Source organism: Camelina sativa, chromosome 3 (genome assembly GCF_000633955.1).
Source record: "Camelina sativa cultivar DH55 chromosome 3, Cs, whole genome shotgun sequence".
Lineage (NCBI taxonomy): Eukaryota > Viridiplantae > Streptophyta > Magnoliopsida > Brassicales > Brassicaceae > Camelina > Camelina sativa.
In genome coordinates, this window is record NC_025687.1 from 27,142,945 (window position 1) to 27,156,056 (window position 13,112).

At 34.4% G+C, this 13,112-nt stretch overlaps 2 protein-coding genes across 2 annotated transcripts; both read left to right on the forward strand.

The window, feature by feature from the left end:
- On the forward strand, positions 186–4,368 carry LOC104778295 (C2 domain-containing protein At1g53590). The gene is made up of 12 exons (XM_010502712.2): positions 186–671; positions 763–837; positions 1,203–1,346; positions 1,523–1,618; positions 1,711–1,842; positions 1,920–2,072; positions 2,192–2,233; positions 2,348–2,396; positions 2,552–2,644; positions 2,725–2,908; positions 2,994–3,117; positions 3,193–4,368. The coding sequence occupies exons 1-12, from the start codon at positions 555–557 to the stop codon at positions 4,252–4,254; spliced, it is 2,271 nt and encodes a 756-aa protein (XP_010501014.1). The 5' UTR covers positions 186–554; the 3' UTR covers positions 4,255–4,368.
- LOC104778296 (pentatricopeptide repeat-containing protein At1g53600, mitochondrial) lies at positions 6,471–9,589 on the forward strand. Its single transcript, XM_010502713.2, has 3 exons — positions 6,471–8,819; positions 8,925–8,977; positions 9,216–9,589. Exon 1 carries the CDS (start codon positions 6,524–6,526, stop codon positions 8,678–8,680), a length of 2,157 nt encoding a protein of 718 aa, XP_010501015.1. The 5' UTR covers positions 6,471–6,523; the 3' UTR covers positions 8,681–8,819; positions 8,925–8,977; positions 9,216–9,589.

Below are 13,112 nucleotides of genomic sequence, written 5' to 3' on the forward strand. Positions count from 1 at the left end.
TATATGCTCGCACAGTATACCTAGGATTAAAATCTAGTGATTTTTGTAGTTGTAGGTCCATATTCAGATACTCAATGTCCGATAAGACATTTGGTTTTGACTTCATAAATATAAAATCTTGGTAGCACTTGAATTTAATAATGACTTAAACCAAAATAAAATAGCCAAGTGATTTTCCAACCATATGGGAAAGTATGAAAATTGCGAACTTTGGTATTCGATTCGATTTGATTAAACAATGGGGGGAACAGTCGTGAAGACGACATCGTTTGATCTCGGAACCAACAAAAAGAGGAAGAAAATCTCAAGACTAGTCAACTTCAAGATTTGAGGAAAAAATTGTGGTGAATCAGTGATTCCTTCCGTGTGCTACAGTAGCTCTTGTCGTTTTTATTGGCTTTTTCGATCTTTCTAAAACAGGAAAACACTTCAGAGTTCGAATCGATTCGGATAATTCTCCTTTTCTGAGATGGATTGATCAAAAAGACTTGATCTTTAGGAATTTTCTCTTCTGGGTTTCTTTTTTTTTTTTTTTTTTTNGAAAGGGATACACGATGGAGTCTTCGTTGATTCATCATATCATCATTGTGTTGCTCTTACTCTGGTTCATCTCTTCCTTGAATCGATCCCACGCTTTTTTCTATTTCCTCGCTCTCATCTATCTCTACCTGGTACTGTTTCTTCTCTGCTGATGTTATTGATTCCTTTTTTCTGGAGGTTTAGTGGAATGTTTAAAGATTGTTTTGTTTGGGGTTTCTTCAGGTTCATGAACGGTATGTGATGAGGTTAAAGAGAACGTTGCAGTTTGAAGAGAGGAAGCAAGCTAATCAAAGAAGGGTAACTTTTATTTGTCTTTTTTTTTTGTACTCTACTCTTCTTTAGGTGGAAAGTTTTTATCTTTAAGTTCCTAGATTGTAGTTTAGTTGGGAAAGAGAGATCATAGAGATTACCTCTATCTAACAAGATGTTGGAAACTATGACTTTCTAAACATTTGATCTTGTGATGGTTGAAATCGTACAATGAAGCTGCTAGATTTTAGCCCATTTTATGAACTGTCTTAAGGATGCTCCCTCTTCTGCTTTCGCCTGTGTATTTGTTTTCTGTGATAAACTGCATTTGGATTTGATTTGTTTATCCCAAGTTTTCCTTACCCTGCATGAAATTTTGTTTCTTTCCTTGTTCTTTGATGTGCGTCTCTCAGGTTCTATCTGACTCTGAATCTGTGCGGTGGATGAATTATGCTGTGGAGAAGATATGGCCTATCTGCATGGAACAGATTGCATCTCAAAAGATTCTGGGTCCAATCATACCTTGGTTCTTGGACAAGTATAGACCTTGGACAGCGGTATCCGTCTCTAACAAATATATATATTTTTTGGTTCTTGATTCCATATTGCTGTTCTATATCTTAATAGTATTTTAACAGCTCTGTGAATGGCATTTTGGTTTAATTTTGGAAATCACACCTCAGTTGTAAGTACTCACTTTTTATTGCTGACGTCTTCCACAATGTATGTGCAGAAAAAAGCTGTGATACAGCATCTTTACATGGGAAGAAACCCGCCTCTGCTGACTGATATAAGGGTCCTTCGCCAATCTACGGGTGATGATCACTTGGTATAGTTGCAATACCTCCTAGAACATCATTATTTGTTCTCTTCCGTTAATTATCTAGAGCAGAAGTAGAACTTATACTGGAGTTTATACAGGTACTAGAACTTGGAATGAATTTTCTCGCAGCAGATGATATGAGTGCAATACTTGCTGTGAAATTAAGGAAACGGCTTGGTTTTGGGATGTGGACAAAACTGCATTTAACGGGGATGCACGTGGAAGGAAAGGTAGTGCAGCCGTTGCTTTATCTGGATGTGATCGTTTCCCCTTTGTAAACACACTTTTGCGCTTCTACTCTTAAAAGGTGTTGATCGGAGTGAAGTTCCTGCGTCGATGGCCTTTCTTGGGACGCTTACGTGTGTGTTTTGCTGAGCCTCCGTATTTCCAGATGACTGTTAAACCAATCTTCACTCACGGGCTTGATGTTGCTGTACTTCCAGGCATCGCAGGATGGCTAGTAAGTACTCTAACAAGAGTTTTAACAAGAGTCTAAAAAACAGTTTTGAATTTCTTCTTCTTCACACTTTTGGTTTTTTTAATTCTTCTAAGTCACCCCTTTTTGTCATCTTTAATCAGGATAAACTTCTTTCAATCGCATTTGAACAGACCCTTGTTCAGGTAAGAATGAGGTTTGCTAGTTATGAATATCCCCTTCTTGTATTTAAGCAAGAAATGGCTCCATCTAAAGATATTGGTTTACGATTTCTTAATATTCCTTCAATTTGGTTGTAGCCAAATATGCTTGTTGTTGACATGGAGAAATTTGTTAGCCCGAAGTCAGGTACGTATTGCAGCAACTCCTTAGCTTCCGTCTTAAATATCTGTTTTCTTATTTCGTCACTTGTAACATTATGTCTACACTCCTGCCACTTGAAATGGCCGGTATCTCTGAAGCTTTCATTAATTTGCACTTTTTTTTTCTTGGTTGGCCTCCAGAAAATTGGTTCTTTGTTGATGAGAAAGAACCAGTTGCACACGTCTTAGTTGAAGTCTTTGAAGCATCAGATGTTAAACCATCTGATCTAAATGGTTAGTTTTGATATCACCACATCCACAAGCATTAGTCTTTTTTCCTTTCGGTTTGAAAAACTTGGATGTTTTGGTTTCAGGTTTTGCTGATCCTTATGTTAAAGGGAAACTTGGTTCTTACCGATTCAAAACCAAGATACAGAAGAAAACATTGTCCCCAAAATGGAATGAAGAGTTTAAGATACCAATCTTTACATGGGACTCTCCAAGTATACTCAACATTGAAGTTCGAGACAAAGACCGATTTGTGGATGATACCCTTGGGTTTGTTCCTGAACCTCGGTTCCACTTCTTCAAACTACTGTGAATATCAACAATTTATTGTTTTCGGGTTCCTGTTTTGTTGCAGTGAATGTTCAGTGAATATCGGAGAGTTTAGAGGCGGCCAAAGAAGCGATATGTGGTTGCCTCTACAGAACATCAAAGTAGGAAGGCTGCATCTTGCTATAACTGTAATCGAGGACAATGGAAAGGTAAAAATTTTCTCTGGACACACTACTGTTTTTTTCAGAGTAGTTATATTGAATGCTTTTTATTCTTGAAAACAGTTGAGTGAGGATCCCTTCAAAAGAGCGAATCTAAACAAGGAAGACATACAGACTTCTTTTGCTTCTGATACTGCAAACCAAGGCTCTTTCTCGTCAGACAGATCTCCAAGTGTTGTGGATAACTTTGAGCCAGTTAACGTTGAAGGGCAAGAAGAGACTGCAATTTGGGTTCAAAAGCCAGGAGCTGAAGTCTCACAGATTTGGGAACCAAGAAAAGGAAAGAGTAGACGTCTTGATAACCAAATACAAAGAAATCCCAATGATGGATCGCCCAAAAATGAAAGCAGCAGCACTGACGAAAATCATGAGGGATCAAAGAATCCAATGAAGTCTGTTGGTAGAGGATTGAGAAAAATTGGGTCAGTGTTTCATAGGAATGGGAAAAAGGAAGAGTTTTTAATTGGAAGCATTGAAGAGGAGTCACAGACAGAGTCACCTCGGATCAATCTGAAGGCAATAAACCAAAAGGATGTTGGAGTTAACTTCATCGTTGAAGACAATCTATCGGGTCCTCTTTCAGGAAAGAGTTTAGAATGTGAGAGTTTGGATTCAGAGGAGAATGCAGGTAAAGGTCATATGAAGGATGTTGCAAAGAGCTTTCTAAAACAAGCTGAAAAGTCTGCAAAACAGTTCAAGCACGTGTTTTCACGTAAAGGATCCAAGAAAGCACGAGATGGACAACAAGAAATCGTTCCTGAATCTGACTCTGGATCTTATTCTGACACTTCTGATGAAGATGATGATGCGTTTACCTGTGTACAGAATCTGGCAACAGAAACAGGAACACCGAGAGCTCTTACACGCGATGGGAATATTGCGAGAACAGGAGATGATGATCATGCAGATTCAACAACATTAGCAAATGCTAAGGAAGTTCAGAGTGGTGATCATATTGCGGAGAATTTGACAGATGTTGAAGCTAAAGAGGAGAAATTAGAGGACGCAGCAGAATCTGAAACTATAGGTATCGACGCGGCCATGAACATCAAAACCGAAGATGAGAAAGTAGAGATGCCTAAGAATATCAAAGAAGGGGGAGAAAAGGAATCATCTTCAAACTAAAATTGTATATCTTGTGCACATCAACAACGTTCATGTATCTGTTTATTGGTTTACAATTTGAAAACCTACGAACCAAATGAAGGTCTTGAGCTTATATGAACCCTACTTTTTGTTTTCTTGATCTTTTTTCATCCTCCAAGATGGTTAAACAACATCTTGACTTACAAAGGGGTTTCATCTCAGATGAGTGGCTATTTTGAAAGCAGAGACATTGAACGATGCTGTTCATATCAATGATTAATGGGTATGTATTGCAAGGTAAAGAATGTCGTTAATGCTACAAATCTCTTCGATAGAATGTCAAGAAAAAAATGTGGTTACTTACTCGGACTGCTCCATAACCTTGTATGGCCATATTTGATATGGTAGCTGCAGGGATTTTCGACAACATTTCTCAGACTTGACATTATTGCATATCTTGATTTATGTATAAATGTTTACATCTTAGCATGCACAAACTTAATTGATATTTCACATATATATTGGAAATAGAATAACAACGAAATTTTAAATTTAAAGACAAGCAAGGAGGAACAATTACGGTGATAAACGGCCACCGCACCAATATTAGCTGCCGGTGGTGCTGTCTTGGTGACTATACTTCAGCAAACCAGGCTTGAGGAGGAGCACGTACCTAAGAAACAGTTAATGATTTTTTTTTGGTTTTTAACAAAAAATGATACTTGAGAAGAAGAAAGCCAAGTAACGCTAAGTAGATTACAGACTCTATAATTTTTCGATCCATCATTTTTCTTCCTTTAATGTTTTGATTCTCGAGCCTCGACTATTATGTATCTAATATATATACACAGTAATGTTTTTGGAGGTTAGATGTTTTCTGACTTTGTATTTGCAGTTTCTACTTGCATATTTATTATATACACTATATACACTAATGTAATACTAGTTGTTTCATTGACTTTAATTTTATTTACTTTTTTCTTTCATTTTTTATTGTTAATTAATAATTTTAGGGGATAATTTAGTTCGAGCATACTAGAATGTGTCAATTATGCTAATTTCGGTATACAAGAATGTGTCAATTATATTGTATACTAGTTTTATATACACTTGTCTTGCCAAGTTGCTTCAGTCTTTAGTTTGATTATCTCTCTTTTTGAACTTTATGCAGAAGCTTAAAACTATTTGACCGTTATAGAATGGAAATCATATATATAAAAGTGTAGCTATTATAAAATAGTGTAGTTAGCTAAACTTTTAGTCACATTTATACAATATATATATACATATGAAATTATATTACTTAAATTAAACATCCATACTTCGCTCCATCAATTCCTTATCTCAAAACCATATATTACATAAGCAGTTAATGAAAAAATATAAAATACAATGAATATATTGGGAAGGATATTAGTCAATGAAAAAATTGGATCCTCACTGGCAAAAAAACAACATCCTCATCATTATTCACACAACAATACTTGAAACATTATTTAAACTCAAACACAACAGCAACTATTGTCCACATTAAGAAAAAAAACATTGAATAAAATAAAACACCCATAATTGTATACATCTAAAAGAAATGGTATAAAGATATGGTTTATATATACAAGTGACTTGGTGGAACATATATGCCTACTTAAAACAAAATAATACAAAAGAGAAAAAAGAGAAAGACAAGAACAAAAAAAAGTACACTACACCACAACCCACCCGTTGTGGGCAAGCACCTAGTAGTATACAACAGCAGAGCCCTCATGTGTATAATGAAACTGTATTATCTCTTAAGTGTGTTTATTGTTTATGGCTTTATGCAAGTTGGAATTATGTAGTGTATAAACTTATAAATAAGAAATAATTACATAGAAATACTTTCTATTATTATTTTTTTTTTCTTTTTAACTAACGAAGAACTTATACTAAATAAATAAAAACGTTTGGTTAAAAACAAACCAAAATAATAATATTTACATAAACAAAATTTAATGAACAAGAAGTATATATCGCTGCAAAATTAATTTAACTTGTGCTTTGCATATAAAAATTAAAATGTCGATTAATACTACAATCTCTATTAATTATTTTACATTTGATATTGAAAAACATATTTTGTCAATTAACTTGTGAAACTGTACTTTTTTTTTTTTTTTTGTCAAACTTGTGAAACTGTACAGAAACAAAAATTAGTATACAGTATATAAATAGAGATTTAAAACCCTAAATATTTTCCCGGCTTTTTTATTTTTATTTTTATTTCTGTCTCTGCCTCTCATCCGTTGGAATCGCTAAATTGTCAACGGTGATGAGGTCGATTTCGAAAAACGTGTTAGTTTACAGACACAGTCTTTGTCTCAGATGTAATTGTACGCTTGCTCTCTCTAACCACGATCCCATCACCCCAAAAAATCCAAACTTTCTCGACACGAGGACGAGCACTGCTATCTTTCAATGTAATTCTCAGATTTCGAAGCTCGCTAGAAATGGGAATCTCCAAGAAGCCGAAGCTATTTTCAGACAGATGTCGCATAGAAGTATAGTCTCTTGGAATGCGATGATCTCTGCATACGCGGAGAATGGTGAGATGAGTAAAGCATGGCAAGTGTTCGATGAAATGCCTGTGAGAGCTACAACTTCTTATAACGCGATGGTTACGGCTATGATTAAAAACAAGTGTGATTTGGGGAAATCCTATGAACTGTTTTGTAGTATACCCGAGAAGAATGCTGTGTCTTACGCGGCGATGATTACTGGTTTTGTTCGGGCAGGGATGTTTGACAAGGCGGAGTCTTTGTATGCTGAGACACCTGTGAAGTTTCGTGATCCTGTTGCTTCGAATGTTTTGTTGAAAGGGTATTTGAGAGCAGGGAAGTGGATTGAGGCTGTTCGTGTTTTTCAGGGTATGGCAGTGAGAGAAGTGGTATCTTATAGCTCTATGGTTGATGGGTATTGCAAAATGGGGAGACTTGTTGATGCTAGAAGTCTTTTTGATAGAATGCCTGAGAGAAATGTGATTACTTGGACTGCTATGATTGATGGGTATTTTAAAGCTGGTTTTTTTGAAGATGGGTTTGGTTTGTTTCTAAGAATGAGACGGGAGGGGGATGTCAGTGTTAATTCTAACACTTTGGCTGTCATGTTTAAAGCTTGTCGTGATTTTGGCAGATATCGAGAAGGAAGTCAGATTCATGGGTTAGTTTCACGCATGCCTCTCGAGTTTGATCTGTTTCTAGGGAGTTCGTTGATTTCAGTGTACTCTAAGCTTGGTTATATGGGAGAGGCCAAAGCAGTGTTTGGCGTCATGGAAAATAAAGACACTGTTTCTTGGAATTCCTTGATCACTGGTCTTGTTCAGCGCGGAGAAATTTCTGAAGCTTATGAACATTTCGAGAAGATGCCAGATAAAGACTTGGTATCCTGGACAGGTATGATCATGGGATTTTCTAAAAAAGGAGAAATCTCTAAATGTGTAGAGTTGTTTAGAATGATGCCTGAGAAGGACGATGTGACATGGACTGCTATGATATCTGCATTTGTGAGCAATGGATATTATGAGGAGGCGCTTTGCTGGTTTCTTAAGATGCTCCAGGAAGAGGTTTATCCAAATTCCTACACTTTCAGTTGTGTCCTCAGCGCAACTGCTAGTTTGGCGGATTTAATTGAAGGACTACAGATCCACGGTAGAGCTGTGAAGATGAACATGGCGAGTGACTTGTCAGTTCAGAATTCTTTGGTATCGATGTATTGCAAATGCGGGAACACGAATGACGCTTACAAGATCTTCTTATGCATCACTGAGCCTAATATTGTTTCTTATAACACAATGATCAGCGGGTTTTCCTATAACGGTTTCGGGAAGAAAGCTCTAAAGTTGTTTTCCATATTGGAAAGTACAGAAAAAGAGCCAAATGGTGTTACCTTTCTTGCTGTATTATCTGCTTGTGTTCATGTTGGATACGTAGACTTAGGATGGAAATACTTCAAATCAATGAAATTCTCGTACGGCATTGAACCCGGACCTGATCATTATGCATGCATGGTTGATCTCCTTGGCAGAAGTGGATTACTTGATGAAGCATATAACTTGATCTCTTCAATGCCTTGTGAGCCTCATTCCGGGGTTTGGGGCAGCTTGCTTGGTGCCAGCAAAACTTATTTACATGTCGATCTAGCAGAGCTTGCTGCTAAGAAACAAATCGAACTCGAGCCTGATAGTGCAGCACCTTATGTGGTATTGTCCCAGCTGTATTCAATTGTTGGGCAAAACGGAGATTGTGATCGGATAAGGAACATTAAGAAATCGAAAAGAATAAAGAAGGATCCTGGGTCTAGCTGGATCATCTTACAGGGCCAAGTACATAATTTTCTTTCAGGAGATGAATCTCATCTGAATCTTGAAGAGATAGCTTTCACAATGAAGATGATTAAAAAGGAAATGGAGTTGATTTGTGTCAGCCATTGAAGTAGTTTTCAGTGAAGCAACATGCAAGCACGTTGAGTTTTACTTCATCAAACAGAGAGCAAGAAGCTCACTTGGGTCACCTTGTAAAACCGAATGTCTCGCAACTCCTGTCCTCCTACCACTAACCAGAAGATGAACTGTGAGCTCCTGAATCCTCCTCCTATGAATCAGTTCCTATGTTTTCGATTTAAATTTTTGGCATATTCCACATATATGCATCTAATAATGGGTTTGAACTTCTCAGTAAAGTGGTGCAAGAGGTTTTGATCCATCTCTGAGCCAAGCCTTGTTATTAAGGTATGAGTTTTCTTCTTGGAGTTAATTACCAATTGTTTTTACTTCTTAATTAGTAGTAATTATTTGCTTCTTGGAGTTTATTATTTACGTTTTTGTCTTTTCTCTGGATAATTGTTTGTGAATTACTTAACTACATTATATGTTTCTTGCCTAAACTCTTATAAATAGGGTTGTATTGGTTAAGAAAGAAAACGTGATTTTTTAAAAAGTTGAAACGATTCTTATTTTCTTATTGCAGAGAGATCATGGAAGTTTATGGTATTATTGTGGTAGCCTGCGTTTTCATTGTTTTGATTGGTATAAACTTATTATTATGTGATTGGTCGGGGAATAAGAAGAAGACTGCTAGTAATGAGACTGCTGAAAACCCCAACAACCCGAGAAGCTGGACTGTTACAAGCAATGGTGACTTAATGAATTATCCAGCGGCTGCGTCTCTTCCTACTATCTCCAATTCCGGCCATCACGGTGGCTATCATGGCGGTGGTGGTGGGGGACATCATGGTGGTGGCCGTGGCGTTAGTTATGTATAACGATTTCTGTAGTTAGATGATGTTGCTAATTAAATTTGGGTAGATTTTTTAAATTTAATTTGATTAGGTGTGCTATAGCTTTTACTGGATTTATTTATTCTCTTTTTATTTTCTTATTTAATTATGTTAAACATATAGTACATTATTATCTGAATAACTGTCTATGCCTTTCACAAAAAGTAAATATATTTTTTTTTCGGAAAAGAAGTAAAGATAATGTTGAAACTTGAAACTGATGACTAGTCCTGGGCGTTTGGGTATTCGGTTTGGTTTCGGTTATTTCGGATATAGGAGTTTAGGATCTATTCGGTTAATTTACTATTTCGGTTTGGTTTCGGTTATTTTCGGTTCAGTTCCGGATATCTACAATAATATAACTTTTAAAAAAACTTTTAAATTTAAATAAAAATGTGATAATTTTGACAAATATATCTAATATCTTCTAGATATTAAAAATATTTTAATATTTTGGTCTAAATTTATATGATATTGATTCAGTTCAAGCTTCAGGTTTTTAGATTAAACGTTATTACTTTATTAATCTAAAATGTATTGATTCACTAAAATGTCTTCGTAGTATAGTTGTTGCACTCACTCCTTTTATGCCTAGAGATCTGCGGTTTGAGCCCTAGAAAAACAATTTTAATGTTTGTTTGGTTATATTCGGTTATATTGGGATAACCGAATAGATATCGGTTCGGTTTGGTTATTAACCGATATCCATAGATATCTGAAACAATATCCATTCGGTTATTACCTCTAATCGAACCCGAATCGGAACCAAAATTTCGGTTCGGTTCGGTTAATCATATAACTTGAATTCTTCAATGGCTTGTGAGCCTCATTCTGGGGTCTCTGGGGCAGCTCGCTTGGTGCAAGAAAGGCTTATTTATGGGTCGATAATCTAGCTGATATTGTTGGGTATAAACCAACGTCCCACATCGGAAGATTAGAAAAGAAGTTTCTAATATATGAGTCAAGTCCAAGCCTACATAGTATGAGGCCTTTTGGGAAGGAGCCCAATAACAAATCTGTGCGGGCTTTGCCATCTCGGTCCAAAGTGGACAATATCATACTAATGGGAACTTGACTTGGTCTTTTAAGCCCAACAATTGGTATCAGAGCCTAGGTTGAAATAAATAGATGTTACACATCAGAAGATTAGAAAAAAAGTTTCTAATATATAAGTCAAATCCAAGCCTATTTAGTATGAGGTATTTTGGAAAGGAGTCCAATAACAAATCCGTGCGGGCTTTGCCATCTCGATCCAAAGCGAACAATATTAATTAAGAAACTAACTTAAAACATGAAAAAGTATGTAACGTGAAAATTATGTGATAAGAATTTTTCATGTGTAATTCTTATTTTCAAGATAGATTAATAATAATATAAGACCATTTCTGCAATTTCAAATGTCCATCAGTTCTTCACAACTTTTACATATATACTAAGAAGGTCAAACAGACTTCAAAACATTTATTTAACATACATACTACAAATTGGCAGCTAAAACGACGATTATGTCAAAAACATGCAATACAATCAAACCAAAGCCTTTTTACAGGCAAATTGTTCGAATATTTCCAAGAGGTTCATTTTTTTAATACAAGTAGTCATCGTCCATATCTTGTTCTCTTCTAAAAAAAACAAATCATAAACAAAATCTAGTTTCAAGAGAAAAATCAATCGATGGGGGTGGTCATACTTACTGGGGCTGCAGCGCTTATCTTTGTAATGGTAATCTTAATCATATGGCTCATCGATTATTGCGACAAAGATAGGAGCGATGCATCGGGAAGTTAAAGCGGCCAACCTCGCGGTTGGATTGATCTTAACCGAGATATTGCTTATTTAAAGAATATTGCAATGTTGGTCTTCATGTTGCGCGATGTATATAGTGTCTGATTGTTTATTTTGTTAACAAAATTTGACCTATTGGATTTGTGATGTTATTATTTCTAGCTACTCTTCTGCATGGGATACTAATTTTTTTGGTTGTTGTAATTTAATTATGGTTTATATATGTATAATGTATGCATCAATCTATATATGTTATTTGTATACTCCTTTAGTTTTGTGTTTAAATTGAATTTTAATAATGAAAAGACTAAAAAAAAGGTCAAGACTAAAATGGATGAGGCTTTGTGTATATATGCTTATGTCAATGAAGCCTGTGAAGCGGTTGTGCAAAGGAATTACCAATATGAATATATATCATTGAAGTTAATTTGATACAGAAAAATAACATAAATATTTCCAATTGATTCTTTCTTTTTTTTTTTTTTTTTGCACTTTTCAGGTTTTGTTTTATGCGTCGATATATTTTTGGTTTACAATGAGATAATATCGAAAATTCCTAACTATAATGATTTTTTTCGTGCGAAAGGATAATAATGACTATTTTACTGGTTAAGAAACAAAACGGAACTATTTAAGTTTATTTATACGATTCTTGTTTCTGTATTGCATAAAGAGAGAGCGAGAAAGAGATCATGGAAACTTATTTTATCGTTTTCCTATTTGGTGGTTTATATGGAACTAAGAACTTTGAATCAAGAACAAGAAAAACTCTCTTTTATTACTTTACGAAAAATAACTCAAAAACCTAAAGCTCTCTCAATCTCTTAGGTTTTACAAGTCTCTTGTATCACCTTAAATATAAAAACTCTTAACACAAATTTCCTAATCTAGAATAGGAAAAGTAACTTATTTAGATTACTCCTAAAACACAAATACAGTAAAACCTCTATAAATTAATACTCTATAAATTAATAAACACTATAAATTAATAAATTTTACTAATCCCAAGTCGGAACAGTGTAAAAATTAACAAAATTCGATAAGATAATAAGATAATATTTTTTTTGAAATCCCCATGTAAAATATAGTCCCAATAATATCATAAATTAATAATCATGTATATATATATATATGCTGATATAGTAAAGTATGTTTCTCTTAACCCTTATATATATAAAAAAATTGTTATATTGTATCTTCAAACTATAATGATATAAAATATTCTATAACATTTCATAAAACAGCTAAAACTTTTTAAAATTTTCAATTTCTAAATATGCATCATTTACATTTTTATAGTTTGATAGACTATTAAAATACGAGAATTGATATTCTTATTCATAAATTTGAATATTTATGTCATATGTATAAGTGAATTTGTCTATAATATTTGTAATTCATTGTCAATAATATTTTTTAATTATTTCAAATTCAATTCCAATACCATAAAGTTTACAACATCCAAAATTCTAATCTTATTTTGCAAAAATTGTCTCAATTCATAGTTTTTTAAAAATTAAACAATTAAAAATATACCTATAAATTAATAATTATTAATTTACACTATAAAATAATAATTATTAATTTATAGATAAATTAATATTACTATAAATTAATAAAATGTCTTGGTCCCAACATTATTAATTTATAGAGGTTTTACTGTATGTATATTTAGCTTATCCTCCTAAATATATTTTTTTTGGACCTTAAGCTATTTCAAGCTTAATCCAACATTCTCCTCCTTAAGATTGAAATCACTCTTCTTCAAGTCTTGAATTCCAATGAACTCTCTCATCTCCTTG